Source organism: Ailuropoda melanoleuca, chromosome 8, assembly GCF_002007445.2.
Source record: "Ailuropoda melanoleuca isolate Jingjing chromosome 8, ASM200744v2, whole genome shotgun sequence".
NCBI classification, from domain to species: domain Eukaryota; kingdom Metazoa; phylum Chordata; class Mammalia; order Carnivora; family Ursidae; genus Ailuropoda; species Ailuropoda melanoleuca.
In genome coordinates this window covers 54,402,683-54,426,808 of record NC_048225.1, presented here as the reverse complement: position 1 = coordinate 54,426,808, position 24,126 = coordinate 54,402,683, and the positions used below count along the sequence as shown (strand labels likewise).

The 24,126-nt window shown below is 36.6% G+C and overlaps 1 protein-coding gene across 2 annotated transcripts in view; it reads left to right on the top strand.

The window, feature by feature from the left end:
• PPME1 (protein phosphatase methylesterase 1) overlaps positions 1-24,126 on the top strand; it is a 71,932-nt gene that overhangs the window by 19,043 nt on the left and 28,763 nt on the right. For both annotated transcript variants that reach the window (XM_002915310.4, XM_019795389.2), the window contains exons 2-5: positions 7,776-7,869; positions 8,418-8,510; positions 20,158-20,215; positions 20,670-20,721. In XM_002915310.4, the coding sequence (XP_002915356.1) occupies positions 7,776-7,869; positions 8,418-8,510; positions 20,158-20,215; positions 20,670-20,721 (297 nt within the window). The remainder of the gene's footprint in view (positions 1-7,775; positions 7,870-8,417; positions 8,511-20,157; positions 20,216-20,669; positions 20,722-24,126) is intronic.

The following is a 24,126-nucleotide window of genomic DNA, read 5'->3' as shown; positions in this document are numbered from 1 at the left end:
GGTTCAGATGTGTCCCTGTAAAATGAAATAACTAGACTGAAGGACACTTGTTCAGTTTTACCAGGTGATGCCTCACTGTTTTCCAGATAGTTCTCCCATTTACACTTCCACCCAGAGTGGATGACAGTTCATCTGAGTTAGATCCTTACCAATACCTAGTAATGTCTGGCTTCGTATTTTGCCAACATAATGGGTATGAAATTATACCTTATTGTGATTTAAAATTTCATGTCTCTAAAACATAAATAAATAAAATAAAATTTCATTTCTCTAAATATGAATACAATTGAGAACCTTTTATAATGTTTATGGGCTATTTGTGTTTCCTGCTTTGTGAAATGCCCACTAATATCTTTTGCCTATAAAAAGCTCTTGTGAAACAATTAGTGATAGTTTAATAAAAAACTAAGCAAACAGAATAAAAGATAGTCATTCTGGAAAAAAGTAAGAGGTCACACAAGAAAGAAAATGTAATCAATATGCTATGTGGCTCAGCTGTGAACAGTATTTCTCTTATAACTGACATTTATGAAGTACGTTTTATGTGCCTACTTGTAATAATTTTTCAGAGCTTACAGTTGAAGAAATTGAGTCAGAGATTGATTTGCTAATGATTGTAAAGCTTACAATTACTGGAAATAAAACTTAAACTAAGATAATCTGCACACAGCCATAATATAAAAACTATATATAGGTTTTTTTTTTTTTTGGACCAATCTAAGTTATTTATTTAAGCCGTCCCATGCCATAAGCAAAGGGATAGAAGATCAGTAAACTGGTCATCATTTGATACAAGTAAGGAAGGAGAGCTTAAGATATCGTATACTTTTCTGGTCCGTGTGCAGAGTCAGGGTCCAAACCAATAATGTGGTCCCAACTGGGTAGTGGTCCAGGTTCTCTTCATTGATCTTCATAGCTGGTCGGAAGAGGATTCATGCAAGAGTTAGGGAATAGAGTATGATAATCATCTCCCCAGGGAAAGGGCTTGGACCTGATGTGGAGATGGGGGTAGGCCATGAATTTGGGTCTCTGGTGCTTTCCATGATGTGACTTCAGGAAGACGTTCAGCACGCTCACTCCTACACCGGGGAGCACTACAAAGTAGCTGAGGGCCTTCCACATTTGACCCGAGCCCTCCTTGTGGTGGGTGCCACTTGACATGGACCGCCCCACATGGACCACCCCAGCTGTGCCTGGAACTGACCAAATAGCCCAGAAACCTGGTACCCAGCCACCGCTGCCATTTTCAAACTGGACCAAACCTGTATATAGTTTCAATGAAAAATTTTAATTTTGATGAAGTCCAACTCCTAAATCTTCTCTTTTATCATCTCTACTTTTGGTGTTATAGCTAAGAAAGAAATCGTTGCCTAATTGAAGATCATGAAGATTTACTCGTGTGTTTTCTTCTCAGAGTTTTATAGTTTTAGCTCTTACGTTTAGGTTTATGATCCACTGTGATTTAATTAGTGAGGGAGGGGTCCAATATGTAATCCATATTACAAATGAATATCCAGTTGTCCTAACAGCATTTGTTGGAAGGACTGTTCTTTCTCTAGTGAGTTGTCTTGTCCCTTTTGTTGAAAATCTATGGACTATATATGTTAGAGTTTATTTCTGGACCCTTAATCCTGTTTGTTCTATCTATATGTCTACTCTCATGCTTGTACCACAGTCTCGATTAGTGTAGCTTTGTAGTGTTCCATTTCCTTTTGCTGGAAACCTTCTCAGGATTCAGTAAGGAAAACTCTGTTTAGTACCTTCAGCCTAATAATAATAATAACAACAACAATAATAAACAACTTACTGAGACACCAAGCTAAGTGCTTTATGCACATTAGCTCATTTCTTACTGTCAACAGATAATCATTAAATCTTTTTTTTTTTTTTTTTATTCGACAGAGATAGAGACAGCCAGCGAGAGAGGGAACACAAGCAGGGGGAGTGGGAGAGGAAGAAGCAGGCTCATAGCAGAGGAGCCTGACGTGGGGCTCGATCCCATAACGCCGGGATCACGCCCTGAGCCGAAGGCAGACGTTTAACCGCTGTGCCACCCAGGCGCCCCAACAGATAATCATTAATGTGTTGGGCTGTGAGAGTACATTGGTGAACAAGTGGAGAACATTCTTGTTCTTGTGGATCTCCCATTAGTAGCAAATTAGAGAGAATGATTTGGATAATAACAAATACAAGAGCAAACTAATTTTAGAAAATGATTAATTCTGTGATAAAAATAGAACAGGCTAATTTGAGAGTAAACAAGGGAGAAGGCTACCTGAATCCTCATTACATCCCCTATAAAATTGGCATTTTAACCCCATCTGACACGAAGAAACTCAGGCATAGAGAAGTTAAGAGACTTGCCAGAGGTCACATAATTAATAAAGGCAGGACTGGGTTATGAAAACAACTTTTAGTGTGTAGGAAAACTAATTTAGATTTAGGAAGTATTGGGGATGTATCTCCTCATAATTTTCTTCCTTTTTAAATTTTTTTATCTTTCTGCTGGAAATAAGTTGTTATGGTCAAAGTATAGGCCAAGGATTCTTATTTAGGATTCATTCATGAGCTTCTTGAAGCCAGTGCAATTGTGTGCAAAATATGTGTGTGCGCTTGTTTCTAGAGTCAGGGTTCATTGCTCTCATCAGATTCTGAATGGAGTCTGTGACAATAGCAAAGGGTCTATAAACACATGTGATGCACATGGTTTAGGCAGAAGCTATATTTCCCTTGTGTCTCCTACTGTACCACTTTGTTCTCTGTCTGCCAAGCTCTTTCCTCTGGTAGCAAGAGGTGGAAGGAAATTATACATTTATTATGTTGGGCTTGAAACAAACTTTATTCTGACATCAAAAATTCTGTGTACATATATCTCCCAGAGTAGTTTTTGTTTTTTTTTTCTTTTTACAAATTGTTGGACTTAATAATTCATCTTTCTGTTAGTTCAAAATTTTAGAATTGAACTGGATTCTACTATCAGTCATCTTCCATATCTTGAACATTCATGAGATTTGTTGATTGCTTTTTTGAAAGGTCTTTCTATGTTTCCTTCTTTTTAATTCCATTGCCAGTCTAGACTCTTCTAACCAGGTTATTCCAGCAACATTTTTTTTCCAGAATCAAGTCCATCTTGGACCTTTCACCACATTGATTCTAAAATACTTTAATCTGAACCATCCAAACTCTATCAGACTTTTGGGACCCTAACACACAAATAACAGAAAAAGAACATATATTCCCCACCTTACTATATCTAATATTCTTTCTCCATGATCAGCTTTTAGTTCTATCAGCTTCTTTTAGTTTTTCAGAACCATTATACTTATTTCCACTTTGTTGCAGTTAGATATTTTTGTGTGTCTTTTATCACTGTTCGCTATGATAGGCGCCATACTGGGTCCTTACTTGTGCCCTTCTGCCTGCCTGACATGTCTTCCTTACCCTTCCTTATTTCTGTCAGTCCAAATTCTGTCTGCCCTTCAATGCCTAGCTTAACTGTTTTTTTTTCTTTGAAGCCTCTTTTTATTTCCCAAGCTAAAAGTAATCTTTTTTTTTTTTTTAAGTAATCTTTATTCCCTCATTTGAACATTCACAGTAATTTAGCTATACCTCTTAGGGCATTTAACTCTACCTTTTTTTTTTTTTTTTAAAGATTTTATTTATTTATTTGACAGAGGTAGAGACAGCCAGCGAGAGAGGGAACACAAGCAGGGGGAGTGGGAGAGGAAGAAGCAGGCTCATATCAGGAGCCTGATGTGGGGCTCGATCCCATAACACCAGGATCATGCCCTGAGCCAAAGGCAGACGCTTAACCGCTATGCCACCCAGGCGCCCCTTAACTCTACCTTATGTTAGATATTTACATATTTAACATTAGCTTCTTAAGAGCAGAGATATTGTTATCACTAGTTTCCCAGCATCTCCCATCATCCCACCTCAGTTCCAGCCTAATACATATAACAGGTTCTTGGTGAATAAATCCTCATTTTTAAAGTATAAATTAATCTTGGGGTGCCTGGGTAGCTCATTTGGTTGAACGTCCAACTCTTGATTTCAGGTCAGGTCGTGATTCAGGGTTGTGAGATCAAGTCCTGCATCTGCCTCCACGCTGGGTGTGAAGCTGCTTAAGATTCTCTCTCTCCCCCTCTGCCCCTCGCCCTATGAGTGTTTCCTCCCTCCCTCCTTCCCTCCCTCTCTCTCTCTCAAAAAAAAAAAGGATTATAGAATATATATTAACCTTGTTATGCTTTTGAAAGTTTTTTTATTACTTCAAAACTCTTCCATTATGACTCTAGGAGAAAAAAGTCATTAATTTATTTTAAAAATGATAACTAAAAAGGCTACATGGGCTGTAATGACTATAAAATAGGTAGGCATAGAATAAAAAGCAAACTATTTTTTAAAAGAACTAAAACTACATCCCTAAAGTACAGAGTAGTCTTTTTGACTAGAATATAAAGATCAATGTGAGATCCTTGCTGTCTACTTCATGTCTAACATTAGTTGCAAAATTACCTGAACTTGTAGCTTATATAAACAATTAGGTTTTTTTTTTTTTAAAGATTTTATTTATTCATTTGGCGAGGCGGGGGAGAACAAGCAGGGGGAGCTGCAGGCAGAGGGAGAAGCAGACTCCCCACTGAATAGGGAGCCTGACGTGGGGCTTGATCCCAGGACTCTGGGATCATGACCCAAGCCGAAGGCAGACGCTTAACCAACCCAGCCACCCAGGAGCCCCGACAATTAGTTTTTCAAAGGAATATCCCAGAAAAATCTCTGTGGGAGTAGGAGTGACATTTGGAGGTATAGATTATTGACTCTTTTTTTTTTTTAAAGATTTTATTTATTTATATGACAGAGAGAGAGACACAGCGAGAGAGGGAACACAAGCGGGGGGAGTGGGAGAGGAAGAAGCAAGCTCCCAGCAGAGGAGCCTGATGTGGGCCTCGATCCCAGGGATCCATGATCACGCCCTGAGCCGAAGGCAGACGCTTAACGCCTGAGCCACCCAGGCGCCCCTAGATTATTGGCTCTTTAACCAAATGGGAATTACTCGTATGTTGGTATACATTGGGTAGGCCCTAGAACTTTTTTTTAATGAAGGGAATTAGAAGTGGAAGATGTTCTTCTAGGAATAATTTCTATTTATACAAACTAATTTTTCTTTAACTGGTAATTTTTTCTGGTCCCTGGCCAACTTGAAATGGTTCTGTGACCTTGGCAAAGACTCTGAAAAGGAAATTTCTGATAATATATTCTAAAGCCTTACTACTTTCAGAAGCGTAAATGAGAGAATGAGAGAGAAAAAGAGGATCTGAGCATTAATATAACATTGGGGTAAAGAGCAGAGGCTTTGAACAGTGATGGAACTGGATTTGAATCCTGTCACTGCCACTTAGTTGTATAACCTTGGGTAAGTTACTTTATATCTCTAAATCTGTTATATGTGTAATGGGCATAAAAATAACTCAAAAAGTTTTGTGAGGATTAAATGGAATCATGCCTATAAATTACTTGGCAGAGTGATTCACTCTTGTGGCACAGTAAATGTTAGATACTATTACTGTGATGATATCCTAGGTCCAGACATCAAAAATTCATCCATAGATCCTTAGAATCCATTATAACTTGTTTGACATGCCATGTGTGGTTGTTATACTCAAATTAGTATATGCATAGGTGGATTTGTAAGTGACTGATGAATCAGTAGAATTAAGAATTCTACTTTTAGTTTTCCAGTAGGAATTCAAGTGCAACCAGCAAGCGAGGAAAAAATAGGTCTAGGTTGAAGTTGGAGTTTACTTCTGCATAGGCAGTTTTTCTATCAGAAGTTAGGATTTTACCCATTTACTGAGCAACTACTAAATGCCAGGTGTAGTAGATTCCTTTAAAAGGTATGTTATTTGGGGCATCTGGGTAGCTCAGTTGGTTAAGCGTCCGACTCTTGGTTTCAGCTTGGGTCCTGATCTCAGGGTCATGAGATCAGCCCCATGTCAAGCCCTCCCCCCACAGAGCGTGGAATCTGCTTAAGATTCTCTCCCTCTCCATCAACCCTCTACCCCCTTTTCCTTGTTCCTCCCCTCCTCCCCATGCACTTGTGCTCTCTCTCTAAAAAAGGAAAAGAAAACATATGTAATTTTATTCAGTTGCTATAATCTAAGGCAGAAAGAATTTAAATAATTGGAATTTGCCCAAATCCATACTGTAACTACTAGGGATTTGTAGGGAATTATAGGGAAATGGTAGAAACTGTGCAGAATTTGAACTCTTCTCTCATTCCAAATCGTTTACCTTTGTATTCCTCACACCCCTCTTTAATTTGGGGAACTTTGAAAATTATCAGTGCCTATGCCACACTTCATGCCATTTAAAGCAATTTCTAGAAGTGAAACCCAAGCATCAGTATTTTTAAAAGCTCCTTAGGTGATTATTGTTACATGGATTGAGAACTACTGATCTGTTCAATGCCAGAAGAGAGTAGATGTTCAATAAATGTTTGACCTTTGAAAGAATACATACCTAAAGGTGCAAATGCTCCCTTGTAATTCCCATATTATAGTCAAACCTAGAGTGCTTTTGTACTAACTTAAGTCTTTAAAAGGGGCTTCGTATTATACTTTGTGTATATTCTCCATTTGCCCCCATCGCATATATAGGAAGATATCTGACAGGAGGTAACGTTTTGTTGCTGACAGAATTCTGAATTCCCTCCATTACTGAGGCGAATAGGTATAGAAATAGGGTAAGGCTCAGGGTTCCTTTCTTGTATTTCATCCAAGGTTGAAGACATAGGTTGTACATAGACATTTACTGGTTATTTTTGTGGTTTTTTTTGTTTGTTTGTTTTAGAACAATTTAATTTTTTTGAAATAATTCATGGTTCAAAAATCAAAAGATAGTAAGGGATGTACATTGAAAATTGTCCCTCTCATCTCCCAGTCATAGTTCCCCTCCCAGGATATATCAAATGTTATATCAGTATTCTTCCAGAGATATTCTAAGTGTATATAAGCAATTATATTTACACACACTTCCCATTTTTACCCAAATAGTAGTGTGTCCCTCATTTGTTTACTTAACAGATTATCTTATCCATATACAAAGAATATTATCAACATATAATTGCTTCCATCTTTTTACAACTATTATTTCTCTGTGTAACACAACTTATTTTCATCTATCACTGTTGATGGATATTTAAGCTGTTTCCAATTTTTCTCTATTACAAACAATGCTACATTGAATAGATACGTCATTTCACTTCTGCATGAGCATGTCTTTGGATAAATTCCTAGAAGTTCAAGGTATTGCCAGTTTGCCTTTTATGAAGGCTGTATATTGATGGGTTGGAAATAATGAGAAAGCATGAAATAATGTGAGGGATTAAAAGTATAAAGAAGGAATAGTGACCAAAAATGATTATTGCACGAATGATATTAAAATGGCTTGAGAGGATAGGAATGAACCAATAGCTAAGAACAAGGAGAGAAAACAAGCAGGTTTTGTGGTATATATACACGGGATATATTTGTGATTAAAATATACTAATGAATTTTCTAAGATCCTAACATTTTTACTCTTAAATCTTAACTTGAACTTTTAAAACACATTTTTAATGTGATGCTTTCTGTATGAAAACTCCTCATTCTTTAAGAGAAAATACCATTGCAATTTTCATTTCATATTTACATTTAGCATTTGTTGATCAAGATTTTATCTTTTCATGCATAACTATTTTTTACTTGAACTCTCTCTCTCTTTTTTTTTTTCCTTAGCCCTGGAAGAAAGCGAGACTTTTCCCCTGTTTCTTGGAGTCAGTACTTTGAGTCCATGGAAGATGTAGAAGTAGAGAATGAAACTGGCAAGGATATATCCTTTGCAAATGCGTGCTTTAGCAAGCTTATAATACTATCTAAGAAGACATGTTTAGTTTCTAAAATGTTCTTTATTCCTGCTGTTTATCTCATTTTTATTCCCCACCTGTATTTCTACAGCATGGAATTTAACCTGTAAGTCTATGCCAATATTTTAATTGGACGTAATTGTCTAATGCATGGGGAAAGGATTAAGAATTAAATTCCTGAAACTGATATATCTGTTAAGGGCCGAGGGGAAGGTTTCATGAGTAAGGTGAGTTGAATCAGTTTAGCATCTAGAAACCAGGGGCTATGTCCTCATTAGGGCAAAGAGAATCTTTTTTTTTGGTCCCCATTGAAAAAGTGATTATACTATCTCCATGCTTCAGAAACAGACTTGGTGTTTCAGAAACTTCTATTTAAATGTCTCTTACGTTTGGAAGTCTGCAGCTTTACATAGAGCCTGGTACTGCCTGAGTTTTCTAATCAGTATTATTACAATTAAATAATCAAAAACTTCAGTGACCAAAGCTTAGATATATTATCTTTAACTATTCTTACACTTTTCGAGTTTACAAGAGTGGCTCAGAGGGTCCTGTCCTACTCCTTCTGCATGGAGGAGGCCATTCTGCCCTTTCCTGGGCTGTGTTCACGGTAAGTAGTTGATAATTGAAGTTGATGTTGGCACAATCATTGTTTGTTTCTGGATGAATTTGACTAACCTAGCTCTTCCTTCTGTGTTCACTCATATAACTTGATATAAGAAAATTAGGGATGTGAATTGATTGTGAATATTTTTCCTGGTAGGCCCAAGATCACCTGTTGTTTAAAGTTCTTAACTGGAGTGAGCTTTAGTGTATGAATTCTTCAAACATTTTATAAAATGTCCTATATATATTGCATTGGGGTGAGGGAAATGGGATTTACTCCTGGTCAAACGTGGGGGTCTGTATCTTAAGTAATCTAAGTAATAGTTAAGCAGAAATATTCTATGCAGGTGCTTTAGGTAGAGATAGTGTCTAGCCTTTATTTGTCTCCTTCATAGATTCTAGTGTAGTACTTGACACATGGAGATGTTCCATAAATATTTGGAAGATTTTTCTTCTTTTCTAAATAATGCTTTATCTTTTAATGATACTTGTGAGCTACTGGGAAATAAACAATATAGTTGATGATACCGTCGTCTAGAGTAGAGAATGTAGGTCTATGTGAATGCTGCCAGTTCTAGATCTTCCTGATTTTCTTGACTGTGCAAAGAGAAATACTGCTAAGGAAAGTACTAGCAACATTCCTATTTAAAATGAAATTGTGGGGCGCCTGCGTGGCTCAGTCAGTTAAGTGTCTGCCTTCAGCTCAGGTCATGATCCCAGGGTCCTGGGATCGAGCCCCGCATCAGGTTCCCTGCTCGGTGGGGAGCCTGCTTCTCCCTCCCTTTGCCTGCCGCTCCCCCTGCTTGTGCACATGCTCTCTCTCTTTTTCTCTTTCTCTCTGTCAAATAAGTAAAATCTTCAAAAAAAATAAAATGAAATTGTCCTTTCTTCTGGTATATATCAAGCAGATGTACATACTTCCTCTATTTACCACTAGAGAGTCTGAGGGACAGAAAATGGAAGCAAGTGGGAATGCAGTACTAGGTAACTGGAGCTAGATGGTTATGGAATTGAGGAAGGCCCTGAACATACCATTATGTTTCTGGCAGCAGGATTATTGGGAATAGTTCTCAACACATGGACACTTACTTATCTGTTACTAAATTATTAAATGATTTGATTCCTATATTGTTTGATACTTCCTTTCTCTTACTTTAGGACGAAGCCGTTTGATTTGCCTCTAAGTGCCAGGCTTTTTCATCTCCCTTCACCTGTGTCATCCAATAGAAATATAATGCAAACCATATATGTAAATTTTTGCCACATATGTAATTTTAAATCTAGTAGAGACATAAAATAGGTAAATAAGAAACAGGTGAAATTGTTTATAATAATATATATTTTATTTAACCCATTGTACCCAAAGTATTATCATTTTAATAGGTAATCAGTATAAAAATTACTACTGAGATATTTCACTTTATTTTTTATACTGTCTTTGAAATTTAGTATGTATTCTAGGCACTTATAACACATCTCAGTTTGGACTAGCCACATTTCACCTTTTAGTAGCATCACTTTGATCGTTTACATTCCTCAACTAGATAACTAGATTGTGAGGTGAAGACCATGGCTTAGTTATGCCTGGCACATAATTGTATGCTCCAGGAATGTGTTTTGAAGGAATGAGTAACAGCATCACATGCCTGTTCCTAATGTAGCAGCTATAGTAGTAAATGTATTCTCGTTGCCCTGAACCAAGGTCAGAGCCACCAGAAATGGTTTATGTACTATAACTTGGCTGGCTCTGCTCTAAGCTAATACACTGTCATTGGGCAGCTAACACGTTGGAGACATGGAGGGGAAGAAATGTGTGACTGTGGAGAGGAAATAGGCACCATCTTAATTGGTGTGTCACGTTCATACAACTGAGTTGAAACTTGCTTGGGATAGTTACTCCAGGCTCTACCTCATAAGAAATTTGGCAAAAAGTAATGTTTGGATAGGAAAAGCTTTATTCCAAGTATAGTATGTAATGGGTCACAAAATTTTGTAAAATTTTGATGAGAATTACCTGTGAAAGCCAGAGGTAGTCTCAATATATTCTTTGAACTTTTGATCAGCTCCTTAGAACTCTAGTACAAAATGAGAGCTAATGTTACCTATTTGAGTGTTCAGAGTCCTTAGAGATGAGGCATCTGCATAGGGTAGAACAGATTTCCCATGAAACAGTTATTGCTTTTGACACTAAGGAAAGGAACAATGAAGTAGGAGTTGGAAAATGTGATTTCTAGTCCCCCTTTTACCAGTATTGGTAATATATCCTTGAGGAAGCTACTTAAGCCCTTGAACAAGCCATGTAAGCCTTTATTCTCCAAATACGGTCTTTATACTTCAAGGTTTCTTTGAAAATTATGTAAAATAATGGAATATGAAAACTGTAAGTTTTGAAGTCATGCCCAAATATTATAATAAGTGATTTGTTGACATATATTGATATTAAATATTTTATCTCACAGAAACGATGAAATAACATGGTAAGTGACTGGCATAGAGGAGGTGATTGATAAATAACTGCTGACATTACACGTGTTATTATAGAGGAAATCTCTAGTTCTTCTTTTACCAAAGTATAGTCTACAGATTACAAATTCCATAAGATATTAATGAAATAGGGTTTTGTGATTAAATGAGCTTAAGAAATATATAATACCTTTCTCTGATTTCTGTCAGAAATTCACTATATATCAGTATGTTATTAAAGCCTTTAGGACGTTCTTCTAAATAAATCTATTTCATTTCAACTGTGTCTTCCAAATGTATTTGACCACTCAATTCCTTTTTTCTAAAACATCTATTAGTGTCCCATACTTTGTGAAAGTCTTTTATAGATAGGTCATTATGTCCCAATTGTTTACCTGATTTACTTGTATAATCAAGGAAATTCCTTACCACTGAGCTTAATAGCTTGGACTTTTGCTGGTTAAATTTATCTGCCCTTTTTTGTTGTTGCTATTCCTGACAGCATACCAGCCCACTGAATGAGTTTATATGTAACGGTGCTTTAAAAATAAAAATGGCTATGTAAAAGTTAGTGCTCTGGCAATTGATTTGGCTCCAGAGGTCATATTTTTGTAAGTACTAGCATATGATCCAGAAGGCAGCCGTGGCAAACGGCAGGAATAAGCCCAAGCACCTTATGATCATGAGAGGCAGAATGACCCTCAGACATTCACCCAGATGATAATTGGTAAAATACTGTAGTAAAATAGAAACAAAAAGGCACTAGCATAGCAGGAGGACAAGTATACTGACAGCCAAAGGAAGAGATGAACAACTGTGATTGATATTTTTGATGCTAGATCATGAGATCCTTGACAGCAGGAACCGTGCCTTATTCACTCTTAATATGACAGCACGCAGGGCCTGTCTCGGTTTGGTGCTCAATAGTTATTCCTTGAATAAGTTAAAACTGACTTTGAACAATTAAGAAAATGATAAATTTTGTTCATTGTATCCTGTTTGAGAAAACAGAAAAGATGTAATCATTCTAAAGGCTTTATCAAATGTCAGTAAGTTATTTACATAAAGAAGTTATATAACATGGTTAGAAAAATCCCAGACACAGGATACGCAAAACCAAAGGACATGAAGACACAGTCCATGGAGGACAACCAGACATGAGAAAGTTCATCCTCACTAGTAGTCAGATATGATTCACATAGGAGTTATTTTTTTTTAATTTTTTTAATTTTTATTAATTTTTTAAAAGATTTTATTTATTTATTTGACAGAGAGACAGACAGCGAGAAAGGGAACACAAGCTGGGGGAGAGGGAGAGGAAGAAGCAGGCTCCCAGTGGAGCAGCCCGATGTGGGGCTCGATCCCAGGACTTTGGGATCATGCCCTGAGCCGAAGGCAGACGCTTAACGACTGAGCCACCCAGGCGCCCCTATTTTTTTTTTTTAGATATCAAATTAATATTTTCAAAACTAATTCTTAGTGTTGGCAAAGGCATTAGAAAACAAATACTTTGAGGGGCGCCTGGGTGGCTTCACCCATCAGCAAGTACTGGGTATAATAGACTGGCCTAATTGCTGTTGGAGAATCCAGAACTAAGCAGAAATTGAAGTTTGACAGCAGGAGAGGGGCAGTGGTATTTCATTAGCACGTGCAGCCTCAGAAGGCTAGATTTTGCCAGTCTTCAGTTGTTTTCAGCTTTGGTTAACTCTGAGGGACCTGGAGCCAACCAAGTGTGAATTGAATCTGAAATGTCTGCTGATTTCTGTTTCTTCTTCCACTAATTCAGTTCATGTTAGCAAATAATTACTGAGTATATTCTATAATCCAGGTTTTGTGCTGGGTTACTAAGGATAGAAAAATGAGAATTCACTTGTTAATAAGATCAACTAATCAGGAAATAACCTGTTAAATCCCTGCTTTGTACCAGGCATTATGTTAGGTGCTATGGATACAGTGGAGAATTAAACACAATCCTATCCTCTTGTTTGTACGATGTTTTAAGTCTAATGAGGAATAGGAGAAATGAAGATGGTACATCTATACAAATAACACAAAAAAATTAAGCTTTCATCTCAAACAAATGTGTTTGAATCTCAAAACAGCTTAATCTGTCAAGCTTTAGTTTCTTAATCTGTAAAATGGGTATAACGCCACCTAAGTCAATAGGGAAATTGTGAGAATAAGTAAAAGATATGAGCCTCTTGATAAAGTGCTTGACTCAAGCACTCAGTTTTAGATAAATTTATAGCATCTATATACAAGATAGAAAAGTATCAGAGGAAGGAATGATGAACTCTGGTGATGACTGAGGGGACCATAAGGAAAGTTTCATTAAGAAAGAGGACATCTGAACTAGGTTTTGAAGACTGAATAAAAGTTGGATTAATAAAGAAGGCATTCCAAGGAGAGAGAAATGCAAAAGCAGTGAAGACTGTAACAACGAAGTATGTACTGGAAATTATAGGTAGCTTGATTCTAAAGTATGAGGGTGGGGAAGAGGAAAAGAAGTGACTAGAGAGATCACAGGGGCAAAATTATGGGAGGGCCTTTTATACCAGGCTAGGGAATTACACCCTGTCTTTAGTTTGGGGTAAGTAGAGGGAACTATTTTTAAACACTTCCACATCCATATCCACATTAAATATATCTTAGGCATGTCAAAATTAGGGAGGGGATATGGAAAGCATGTTTTGCTTGAAATAATCACAAACACATCCAGACTGGAAAGTTCTGGGAAGTTGAATATTTTGATAGACCTCTACCTATGTCTAATTGAGTGTCACTGTTTTAGGCAATAAGTTACTGAAGGTTGTTAATCAGCATACTATACCTAATGGATTGGGCCAGAGACACAAATGGAGGCAGGCAGACTAGTTAAAAAGCTTTTCTTGTATTACACAATTCTGAATATTTGATATCTTATGGAATGTTAATTTCTCCCCAGAAGGAGAATGTTTAATTAAATTTTTTCACCATGTAAAAACAATACTTAGAACATAGTACTGTTTTAAGCCACCCAATTTATTTATGAATGTAGCATCAGTCTAATACCAAAACTAGGCCACAAAAATTCAGGAAAGCTAGGAATCAATTTCAGTTATAAAATAGATGCAAAATCCTAAATAACAGCAGATTGAATCCAGTAATGTAGTAAAATAATAATACACTGTAACCAACTAGGTTTTATCATAGGAATCTGAGAATAGTTCAGCATTAGAAAATGTATCAGTGTAATCAATCTCTCGGTTCACTTGATACCAAAAAAGGTCTTGATCAAATACAGTACTCAGTTTGCAAACTCTTGGCAACTGGGAATAGGTGAATAATTTCCTTAACTTTATTAAGTTTATATACCAGAAAATTATATAAATATACTTAGTGGTGAAACATTAGACACGTTCCTTTAAAGTCAGGGACAAGATAAGGACGCTTTTTCCAACATTTAAACTGGAGGTTCTGGCCAAACAATAAAACTAGAAAGAAAAATGAATTTAAAGGTTTGAAAAGAATGAGAATTGTCATTATTTAAAAATATTGTCTTCCTGGAAAATCAGCTGACAAACTACAAGTTAAGCCATAGTTTACAAAGTCAGTATCTTAAAATCTGCCTTTTCTAAGTATTAGCACTTTCTAAATTTGGAAATATGACAGGAAAAATGATCCTATTCATAAGAGCAACAAAACTATAAAATATCTGGGAATAAGCCTTATTTTAAAAAAACAATGTAAGACATTTATGGAGAAAACATTAAACTTCACAGAAGGATAAACTTCACTGAATAGACAAGTAAATCATGTTCCTGTATGAATCTGATAAACTTGTTAAAATCTCAATTGTATTTTTCATGAGACTTGATCAACAAACTCTAAAATACACACAGAAGAATACATGTCCAGTGATGACCAAGATAATTTTGAAAAAGAGTGAAAAGAGTGAGAAGGGACTTGCCCTCTCACATATCAAAAGATATTCTAAAACTATCAATGGTGTGGTATTTGGAGAAAGAATAAAGAAATAACCCCATATATAAAACAAAATTTAATATACAACAAAAATAACAATCCAAGTGGATTAAACTACTGAATTAAAAAAACAAAACCTTAAGAACATTCATATGATGTTGGGCAGGTTAACTTTTAAAAGTTAACCACAAGAAATAAAAGCCATAAAATCTCTGGGACACAGCAAAAGCTGTTCTACAAGGGAATTATATAGCAATGCAGGCCTATCTGAAGAAACAAGGAAAAAACTCAAAACAGTCTAATCTTACACCTAAAGGAACTAGAAAAAAAAGAGCAAACAAAGCCCAAGGCGAGCAGAAGAAAGGAAATAATAGGGGCGCCTGGGTGGCACAGCGGTTAAGCGTCTGCCTTCGGCTCAGGGCGTGATCCCAGCGTTATGGGATCGAGCCCCACATCAGGCTCCTCCGCTGTGAGCCTGCTTCTTCCTCTCCCACTCCCCCTGCTTGTGTTGCCTCTCTCGCTGGCTGTCTCTATCTCTGTCAAATAAATAAATAAAATATTTAAAAAAAAAAAAAAGAAGAAGAAAGGAAATAATAAAGATCAGAGCAGAAATACAAGATGTAGAGACTAAAAGAACAATAAAAAATCACTGAAATCAAGAGTGGGTTCTTTGAAAATTTCAGATAACAAAATTGACAAATCCTTACCAGACTCATCAAGAAAAAATAGAAAGGATGCAAATAGGTAAAATCAGAAATGAGAGAGAGGTAAAAACATACCACAGAAATACAAAGGATTATAAGAAAATACTATGAAAAATTACATGCAGCAAACTGACAACCTAGAATAAATGGATAAATTCCTGGAAACATACTATCTTCCAAAACTGAACTAGGAAGAAATAGAAAATCTGAATAAACCAATTACAAGAAAAAAAAATTGAATCAGTAATCAAAAAACTACCAAAAAAACGGGGTGCCTGGGTGGCTCAGTCAGTTGAGCATCCAACTCTCAGTTTCAGCTAAGGCCATGATCTTGTGAATCACGAGATGGAGCCCCATAATGGGCTCCATGTTAAGTGGGGAGACTACTTGAATATTCTCTGCCTCTGCCCCTTCCCTCCTTGTGTGCACATGCACACTTTCTCTCTCTCCTTTAAACAAATAAATCTTGGCAAGGGAAACAAAAGCAAAAATGAACTATCGGGACTTCATCAGGATAAAAAGCTTTTGCACAGCAAAGGAAACAGTCAACAAAACTAAAAGACAACCAACAGAATGGGAAAAGATATTTGCAAATGTTGTATCAGATAAGGGGCTTGTATCCAAAATCTATGAAGAACTCATCAAACTCAACACCCCCAAAACAAAAAATCTGGTCAAGAAATGAGCAGAAGACATGAACAGACACTTCTCCAAAGAAGACATACAAATGGCTAATAGACACATGAAAAAATGCTCAACATCATTCAGCATCAGGGAAATATAAATCAGAACTACAATGAGATACCACCTTATACCTGTCAGAATCACTAAGATTAACAACTCAGGAAACAACAGATGTTGGTGAGGATGCAGAGAAAGGGAAACCCTTTTCCAGACTGACTGGTGCAGCCACTCTGGAAAACAGGATGGATGGAGGTTTCTCAAAAAGTTAAAAATAGAGCTACCCTATGGCCCAGCAATTGCACTACTAAGTATTTATCCAAGGGATGCAAACATAGTGATTGGAAGGGGCACATGCACCCCAATGTTTATAGCAGCAGTGTCCACATGGCCAAACTATGGAAAGAGCCTAGATGTCCATTGATGGATGAATGGATGAAGAAGATGTGTGTGTACACACACACACACACACACACACACACACACACAGGAATATTAGCCATCAAAAAGAATGAAATCTTGCCATTTGCAAGTCTGTTTCTACTTCTATTATTCTTATGAATACCTTTAAAGAGAATAATTATTATGGAGGTGCTCTGACACTTTTTCATTATTTATAAAACATGTTACTCTCCGAATTCATTTAGTTCTTTCATTGATTTCTAGTCTGCATTTGCCACACTAGGATGTAAACATTATGAGAGCAGGAGCATTTCCCATCTTTTCCATACTGTAACCACATTACTCAATTGGTGCCAGATTTTAAAAAGATGTAGTATAGAAAGATTTGTTAAATAAGTGCATGGAAAGCTGTTTTTACATTATTGTCAGTGTTTAATGACAGGCACATAGATCATAAATTATTGCTTTCAATATAAAGTTGGAATTGACAATTACTCCCTTCAAATGAATATTTCCCTTTTTTAAAATGTAAAGCAATAAAGCTAATTTGATAGTATCTTTGCCACTTAATTTTTTAAGGATTTTTTATTTATTAGAGCATGAGCAGGAGGAAGAGCAGAGGCAGAGGGACAAGGAAACTTCCCACTGAGTGGGGAGCCCAATGCGGGGCTCAATCCTAGGACCCTGAGATCATGATCTGAGCCAAAGGCAGATGCTTTACTGACTAAGCCACCCAAGCGCCCTGCCGCTTAATTTTATTTCCAGAATACAGATTTGTTTTGGCATTGAAGGCTTTAGTACCACCAAACTGTGTTAATTAACTCTTATAAATTAGCTTTCAGTAACAAATAGGAAAGTATAGTAGAATTTCAGTCTATTATTCTCTTTAAAGATATTCGTTAGAGTAATAAAAGTAGAAACAGACTTGCTTTTCTAGGTGAGTCCTAAAAAGTTTTATTAACTTATTTTAAATAATGTCTACCCACAATTTGGTGCTTGAACTCACAACTCCAAGATCAAGAGTTGCATGCTCCTCCAACTGAGCCAGCCAGGTGCACCTCTAGCTGATTTTTTAAATGTGGTTTAATACACTAACATGGAACTATCGGAAAAAGAAAACAATCCTATTTACAATAGCAAATAAATAGAATACTTAGGAATAAATTTAAGCAAGGAGGTGAAAGATCTGTGTACTGAAAATCACAAGACATTGATGAAAGAAATTGAAGAAGACACAATGGAAAGGTACCCCATGTTCATGGATCAGAAGAATTAATATTGTTGAGATGTTCATACTACCCAAAGCCATCTTCAGATTCAATGCAATACCTGTCAAAATTCCAATGACGTTTTTCACAGAAATAGAAAAAAAATTCCTTGAAGTTGTGTAGAACAGCAAAAGATACTGAATAGCCAAAACAATCCTTAGAAAGAAGAAGCCAGGCATCACAATTCCTGATTTCATATTTGAATCCAAAGCTATAGTAGTCAAAGCAGTATGGTACTGGCTTAGAAATAGACACATAGGCCAATGGGACAGAATCAGGACCTCAGGAATAAAGCTACGCATTTATGATTAATATTTGACGGGAGCCAAGAAGACTCAATGGAGAAAGGATAGTCTCTTCAAAAGTGGTGTTGGGAAAACTGGATAACCACATGTAGAATGAAATTGGACTCCTATCTTATAAAAATTACTTGTAATCCCTCACAAAAATTAACTTAAAATGGATTTAAAATTTAAATGTAAGACCTGAACCTATAAAACTACTAGAAGAAAACATCGGGGGAAAGCCCGTTGACATTGGTTTTGGCAATGATTTTTTGGATATGACAGCAAAAGCACAAGCAACAAAAGCAAAAAGAAACAAGTGGGAGTACATCAAACCCCAAAGCTTCTGTGTAGCCAAAAGAAAAAAAAAAACTATCAGCAAAATGAAAACGCAACCTACAGAATGGGAGAAAACATTTGCAAACCATCTATCTGATAAGTGGTTAATACCCAAAATATGTAAGGAATCCATGTAACTCAATAACAATAAAAAATCCAGTTAAAAAATGGACAAAAGACTTGAATAGACATTTTTCCAAAGATGATATACAAATGGCCAAGAGGTACATGAAAATATGTTCAACATCACTAATCATCAGGAAAATGCAAATCAAAACCACAATGAATTATCACCTCACAACTGTTGGAGTGGCTATTATCAAAAAGACAAGAGACAAGCATCGGAAAGACTGTAGACAAAAGGTAACCCTTGTGCACTGTTAGTGGGAATATAATTTGATTTCTGTGGCTAGTACGTCCAGTACTCTGTTGAACAAAAGTGGCAAGAGTGAGCATTTTTGTCTTGTTCCTGATCTTAGAGGAAAAGCTCTCAGTTTTTTTTACCATTGAGTATGATGTTAGCTGTAGTTTTTCATATTTGGGCTTTATTATATTGAGTCATGTTCCTTCTAAACCCACTTTGTTGAGAGTTTTTGTCATGAATGGATGTTGAATTTTGTCAAATGCTTTTTCTGTATCTATTGTATACTGTTGGTGGGAGTGTAAATTGGTATAGCTGCTGTGGAAAACAGTATGGAGGTTCCTCAAAAAATTAAGAGTAGAAATACCATATATCCAATAATTCCACTCCTGTGTATTTACTCAAAGAAAATGAAGACATTAATTTGAAAAGATATATGCACCCCTATGTTTATTGCATCATTATTTACAATAGCCAAGATATAGAAGTGACCTAAGTGTCCATCACTAGACAAATGGATAAGGAAGATGTGATATATCACACAATGGAATATTACCATAATATTCATAATATTAGCTAATAATAATATAATATTATGAATATTATGGCTAATATTACCATAATACCATAATATTAGCCATAAAAAAGAATGAGATCATGCCATTTATGACAACATGTTTAGATCTAGAGGGTATTATGCTAAGTGAAATAAGTCAGACTGGGAAAGACAAATACCGTATGATGCCACTCATATGTGGAATCTAAAAAAAGAATGAATTAACAAACAAGAAGCAGAATCAGAGCTATAAATAGAATAAACTGATGATTGCCGGAGGAGTGGAAATGGGGGCATGGGCAAAGTGGGTGAAGGGGAGTGGGAGATATAGGCTTCCAGTTAGGGACTGAGTAAGTCACAGGCATAAAAGGCACAGCATATAGTCGATGATACTGTAATAGTGTTGTATGTGGTGAGCATAACATAATGTATAAACTTGTCAAATCACTGTGTTATACACCTGAAACTAATGTAACAATGTATGTCAGCTATACTGAAATAAGAAAAAAAAGTGAAACGTCTTCCTTTGATTATTTTGAGATTCTCGAATTCTGATGGCAGTTCATTCAACAAAGTTATCACTGGTGATGGGGAAAGATTTGCTAACCCAGATTTTTCTTATCTTCCTAGGCGGCGATCATTAGTAGGGTTCAGTGTAGGATTGTGGCTTTAGATCTGCGAGGTCATGGTGAGTGATGTTCTTGATTAGTCACTGATTCGATGATATATTTGCCAATCCCTTTGAATAGTGTTAAGTATTTGGCCACAAAATAACCTTACCTGTTCCTTTTGGGCTCTTTGAGGGAAGTCTTAGTTTCTATAAAAGATATTTTATGAATACGCACACACACATATATGTTGTTGTTTAGCTTTTAAAAATGTCCTTTAATGTAACCAAATTCTGATGCTGGTGATGTGTGAGGAATATGGATAAGTCTTTGCTAGGCTACTGGAATTACGTCTTCCTTAAGGTGGCCAACTATAAAGATGCATCTGTAACATAGAAAATCCTTGCTAAGCCCATCCTACACAATTATAAAGTCTGCATTTCATTCCCCAAAATGAGATTTTTGAAAGAGAATACTCTTGCTTTTATAATTCCTATCACTGGGAATTTTATTTTTTAAATATTTTCTTTTCAGGTGAAACAAAAGTCAAGAATTCTGAAGACCTGTCTGCAGAAACAATGGCAAAGTAAGTAATGTAATATTGTTTATACGTCACCTGGCTTCCATTTCTATTATAAATGATAGTATAACTATTACTCTTCTGGTGAGATTGTTGGACAATAATTAGCGTCGAGAAAATTTTACTTCTGTTGTCTTTCCTCTGTATTTGTTGTCTCCTTAGTATTTAAACTTGAAAGAAACCTCCATCTTTCTTGATATATTCAGTGTTATAGTCCTCACATAAAGCAATTGAAAATTCTTTGAGTTTGTGTTGCCTTTTGCAAAGTTTTCTTCTATTGACAGAGTTGAATAGAATCTCGATATCTATTGGGAACTTACGCTTGGAAAGTGATTGTATACAAAAGGCCCTATCTTATAAGATGTTCTTAAGGTATCCTGCCCACGTTCTTTATCCAGCTTCCTAGTGGACAAGAACAAGGTATTAAAGAATAATTAATTATACCCTGGACCTCAAAAGTACAAGATGGCGGCAGTATAATGGCCTCAGACCTGGTCACTCATTAGAATCACTTAAGAAGTGATTAAAATACAGGTGATTTGGCCTTATCCCAGACGTGCTGAATTAGTGTTTCTACCAGGGGGATCTGGGCATTTATTTATATTTTGATAAAGCTATATAAAGAAATCTAATGCAGTCAGCCCTGTGACTGGTGTTTGGGAACCACTGACCTGTATTGTAAACAGGATTCTTCTAACTGCCCTGCTTTAATACATGGTCTCTGAAGTATTTGACCAACTTTAGCCAAAAATATCTTGTCTGTTCTTACTTTAGCGACTTTAATCCAAGAGTAAACTGTGTTTCCCTTCAGAACTCAAACTCATGTGGCTATAGGTTTATTGTAGGTGCTATTTGTGTGCTGTCTGCCAGGGTTTATTAAGTGTAAATTGGGTATTTATTAAGAATAAATAATTTATTGGGACGCCTGGGTGGCACAGTTGGTTAAGCATCCAACTCTTGGTTTCAGCTCAGGTCGTGATCTCGGAGTCATGAGATAAAGTCCCGTGTCAGGCTCCACGCTTAGCAGGGAGTCTCCTTGAGCTTCTCTCTCTTTCTCCCCCTGCTGCACTCTCTCCCTAAAATAAATAAATCTTTTTTTAAAAAAGAATAAATTATTTAAGTTATTTATTTTAATTATCCACATTATTAATTCTGTAGTGCAGATATTATCTTTTTTTTTTTTTAAACCAACGAGGACACTAACTCAGATTGAATAACTGTACGAGGTTACACAGTTAGTAGAGAGAATTGTGGTCATTCAACTATAGTGCTTGGCAGAGAGAAAGACAGAGAAATAACAGTGTATGATACCATTCCATTCAATGAACATATTCCTGAGAAACCATGAAAAGGGAGCTAAGAATCTGTTCTCTGAGTTATTCCTAATGCCTTTGTAATGTGAGAACAATAAACCCCAAAATAATCAAGTATGTTGGTGATACCTATAGAAAGATTTGTGAACAATTTTTAAGGATTTAGAGGGTTTCCTGACTACTGACAAAAAAGTGAGATATATCTCAGTGGCTAGGCCACCAAAGAGTTATGATGGCTTGGATGACGTTCCACAGGAATTTGAAGAGTTAATTGGGTATTTTAAGGATACATTGCCTAATAGTGTATCAGTCTGGGACAATCAGGGGGAAAAAACCACATAGGAATTTGAACAGGGCAAGTTTAATATGAAGATTTGTTAACTGTAATAGGGAATTGGAGTAATGGAAATTACTAGTGAGAAGTAGAGAGAATATTAAAGAATATATGTTTAATTAACTTGATTGTGGGAGTCATTTCACAATGTATCCATATATCACATCATCACATTGTACACTTGAAATATATTATTTATGAGTTATACCTCAATAAATCTAGAAGATTTTTCAAAAAAGAGAGAACATAAGAGTAGCAGATGTAAGCAGCTGCCACAATCTCCTTGGGCAGAGATGGAACACTAATGGAAGAGGTTGAGATTTAGACCTTGTTGGAGAGGTCATGACTGTGGCTTATTGAAGACAGAGAAGTCACTTGGATGCCATGTTGGCAGAACTCTGCCAGATATCTGCCCTCTAGGGTGCAGGGAAAGCTGTTCACAGAGAGGTGTCTCACCAGAGGTACTCTGCAACAAAAATATTGAGGGTAGTTCCAGAGATCTGCTAAACAACATAGTGCCTGTACTTAATGAGGGAACTGTGTACTTAAAAGTTTGATAGGAGGGTAGATCTCATGTTAAGTGTTCTTACCATACCCACACTCACACACAAAGAAAGTTCTGGAAGTGTTTATTAATGATGGTGATGGTAACACAGATATATATATATATGCCAATTTTTAACCATTTTTTGTATGATAATTTTACCTCAATAAGGCTAGGGGAAAAATTGGGCATGGGGGGATGGTATGCTGGAGAAACCACCTGTGCTGCAGGATTTGGGCACAAGGGAAGCTGCTGTGCTGTGGGGCTTCCCATGCTGCAGGACCTGGGTGCCAGAGGAGCACAGGCTTCAGGAGCTTGTGGAGTAATGCACATGAACCAGGAGCAAAACCTTCTTTCTGCAGTGTGTCTCTTGCACCCTCTACTGATAAAGCCTAACATCATGCCAGCTGGAAAGGAAAAACTAAAGGCCTCAGATCCAATTTGGGAGAATATGCAATGAAGGGTGAATTGGAGCTGAGAGACAATAAACTGACAACTTTTAACAAAAGTTAAAAAAAAAATAGATAATTAAGACTATCTAGAATGATGAAGATGATAACCAAGAATCAGAAGAGCCAATAATTTGATTCTTGTGAAATAGTCAAAGCAATAAAACATTCATATGATTTCTAAATTCAGTCACTCTGAAACAAATCTCAAAATAGACATATTTAATGGACAGTTAATGGGATTTTCAAGTAGTACTGACAGCACAACTTTTGTCTTGTGTATCAACTTCAGAACCTCAACCAATTCCACTGAAAGTAGAAGAACCAAGATTAGAGCTCAGGTTGCTCAGATATTCTTTTTCTGTTATGTCTGTGATATGCTATATTGCTTCTCAGGAAATGAACCCAGTATTAATAAGCATGATAGAATCTCCTTTTTTTTTTTAAGATTTTATTTATTTATTTGACAGAGAGAGACACAGCGAGAGAGGGAACACAAGCAGGGGGAGTGGCGAGGGGAGAAGCAGGCTTCCCGCTGAGCAGGGAGCCCGATTCGGGGCTTGATCCCAGGACCCTGGGATCATGGCCTAAGCCGAAGGCAAATGACTGAGCCACCCAGGCGCCCTAGAATCTCCTTATAAAGCCTCTGCCAAAACTGTGGTATGTCCAGTTACAGGCTAGTTTTTTTTTTTTTTTAAAGATTTTATTTATTTATTCGACAGAGATAGAGACAGCCAGCGAGAGAGGGAACACAAGCAGGGGGAGTGGGAG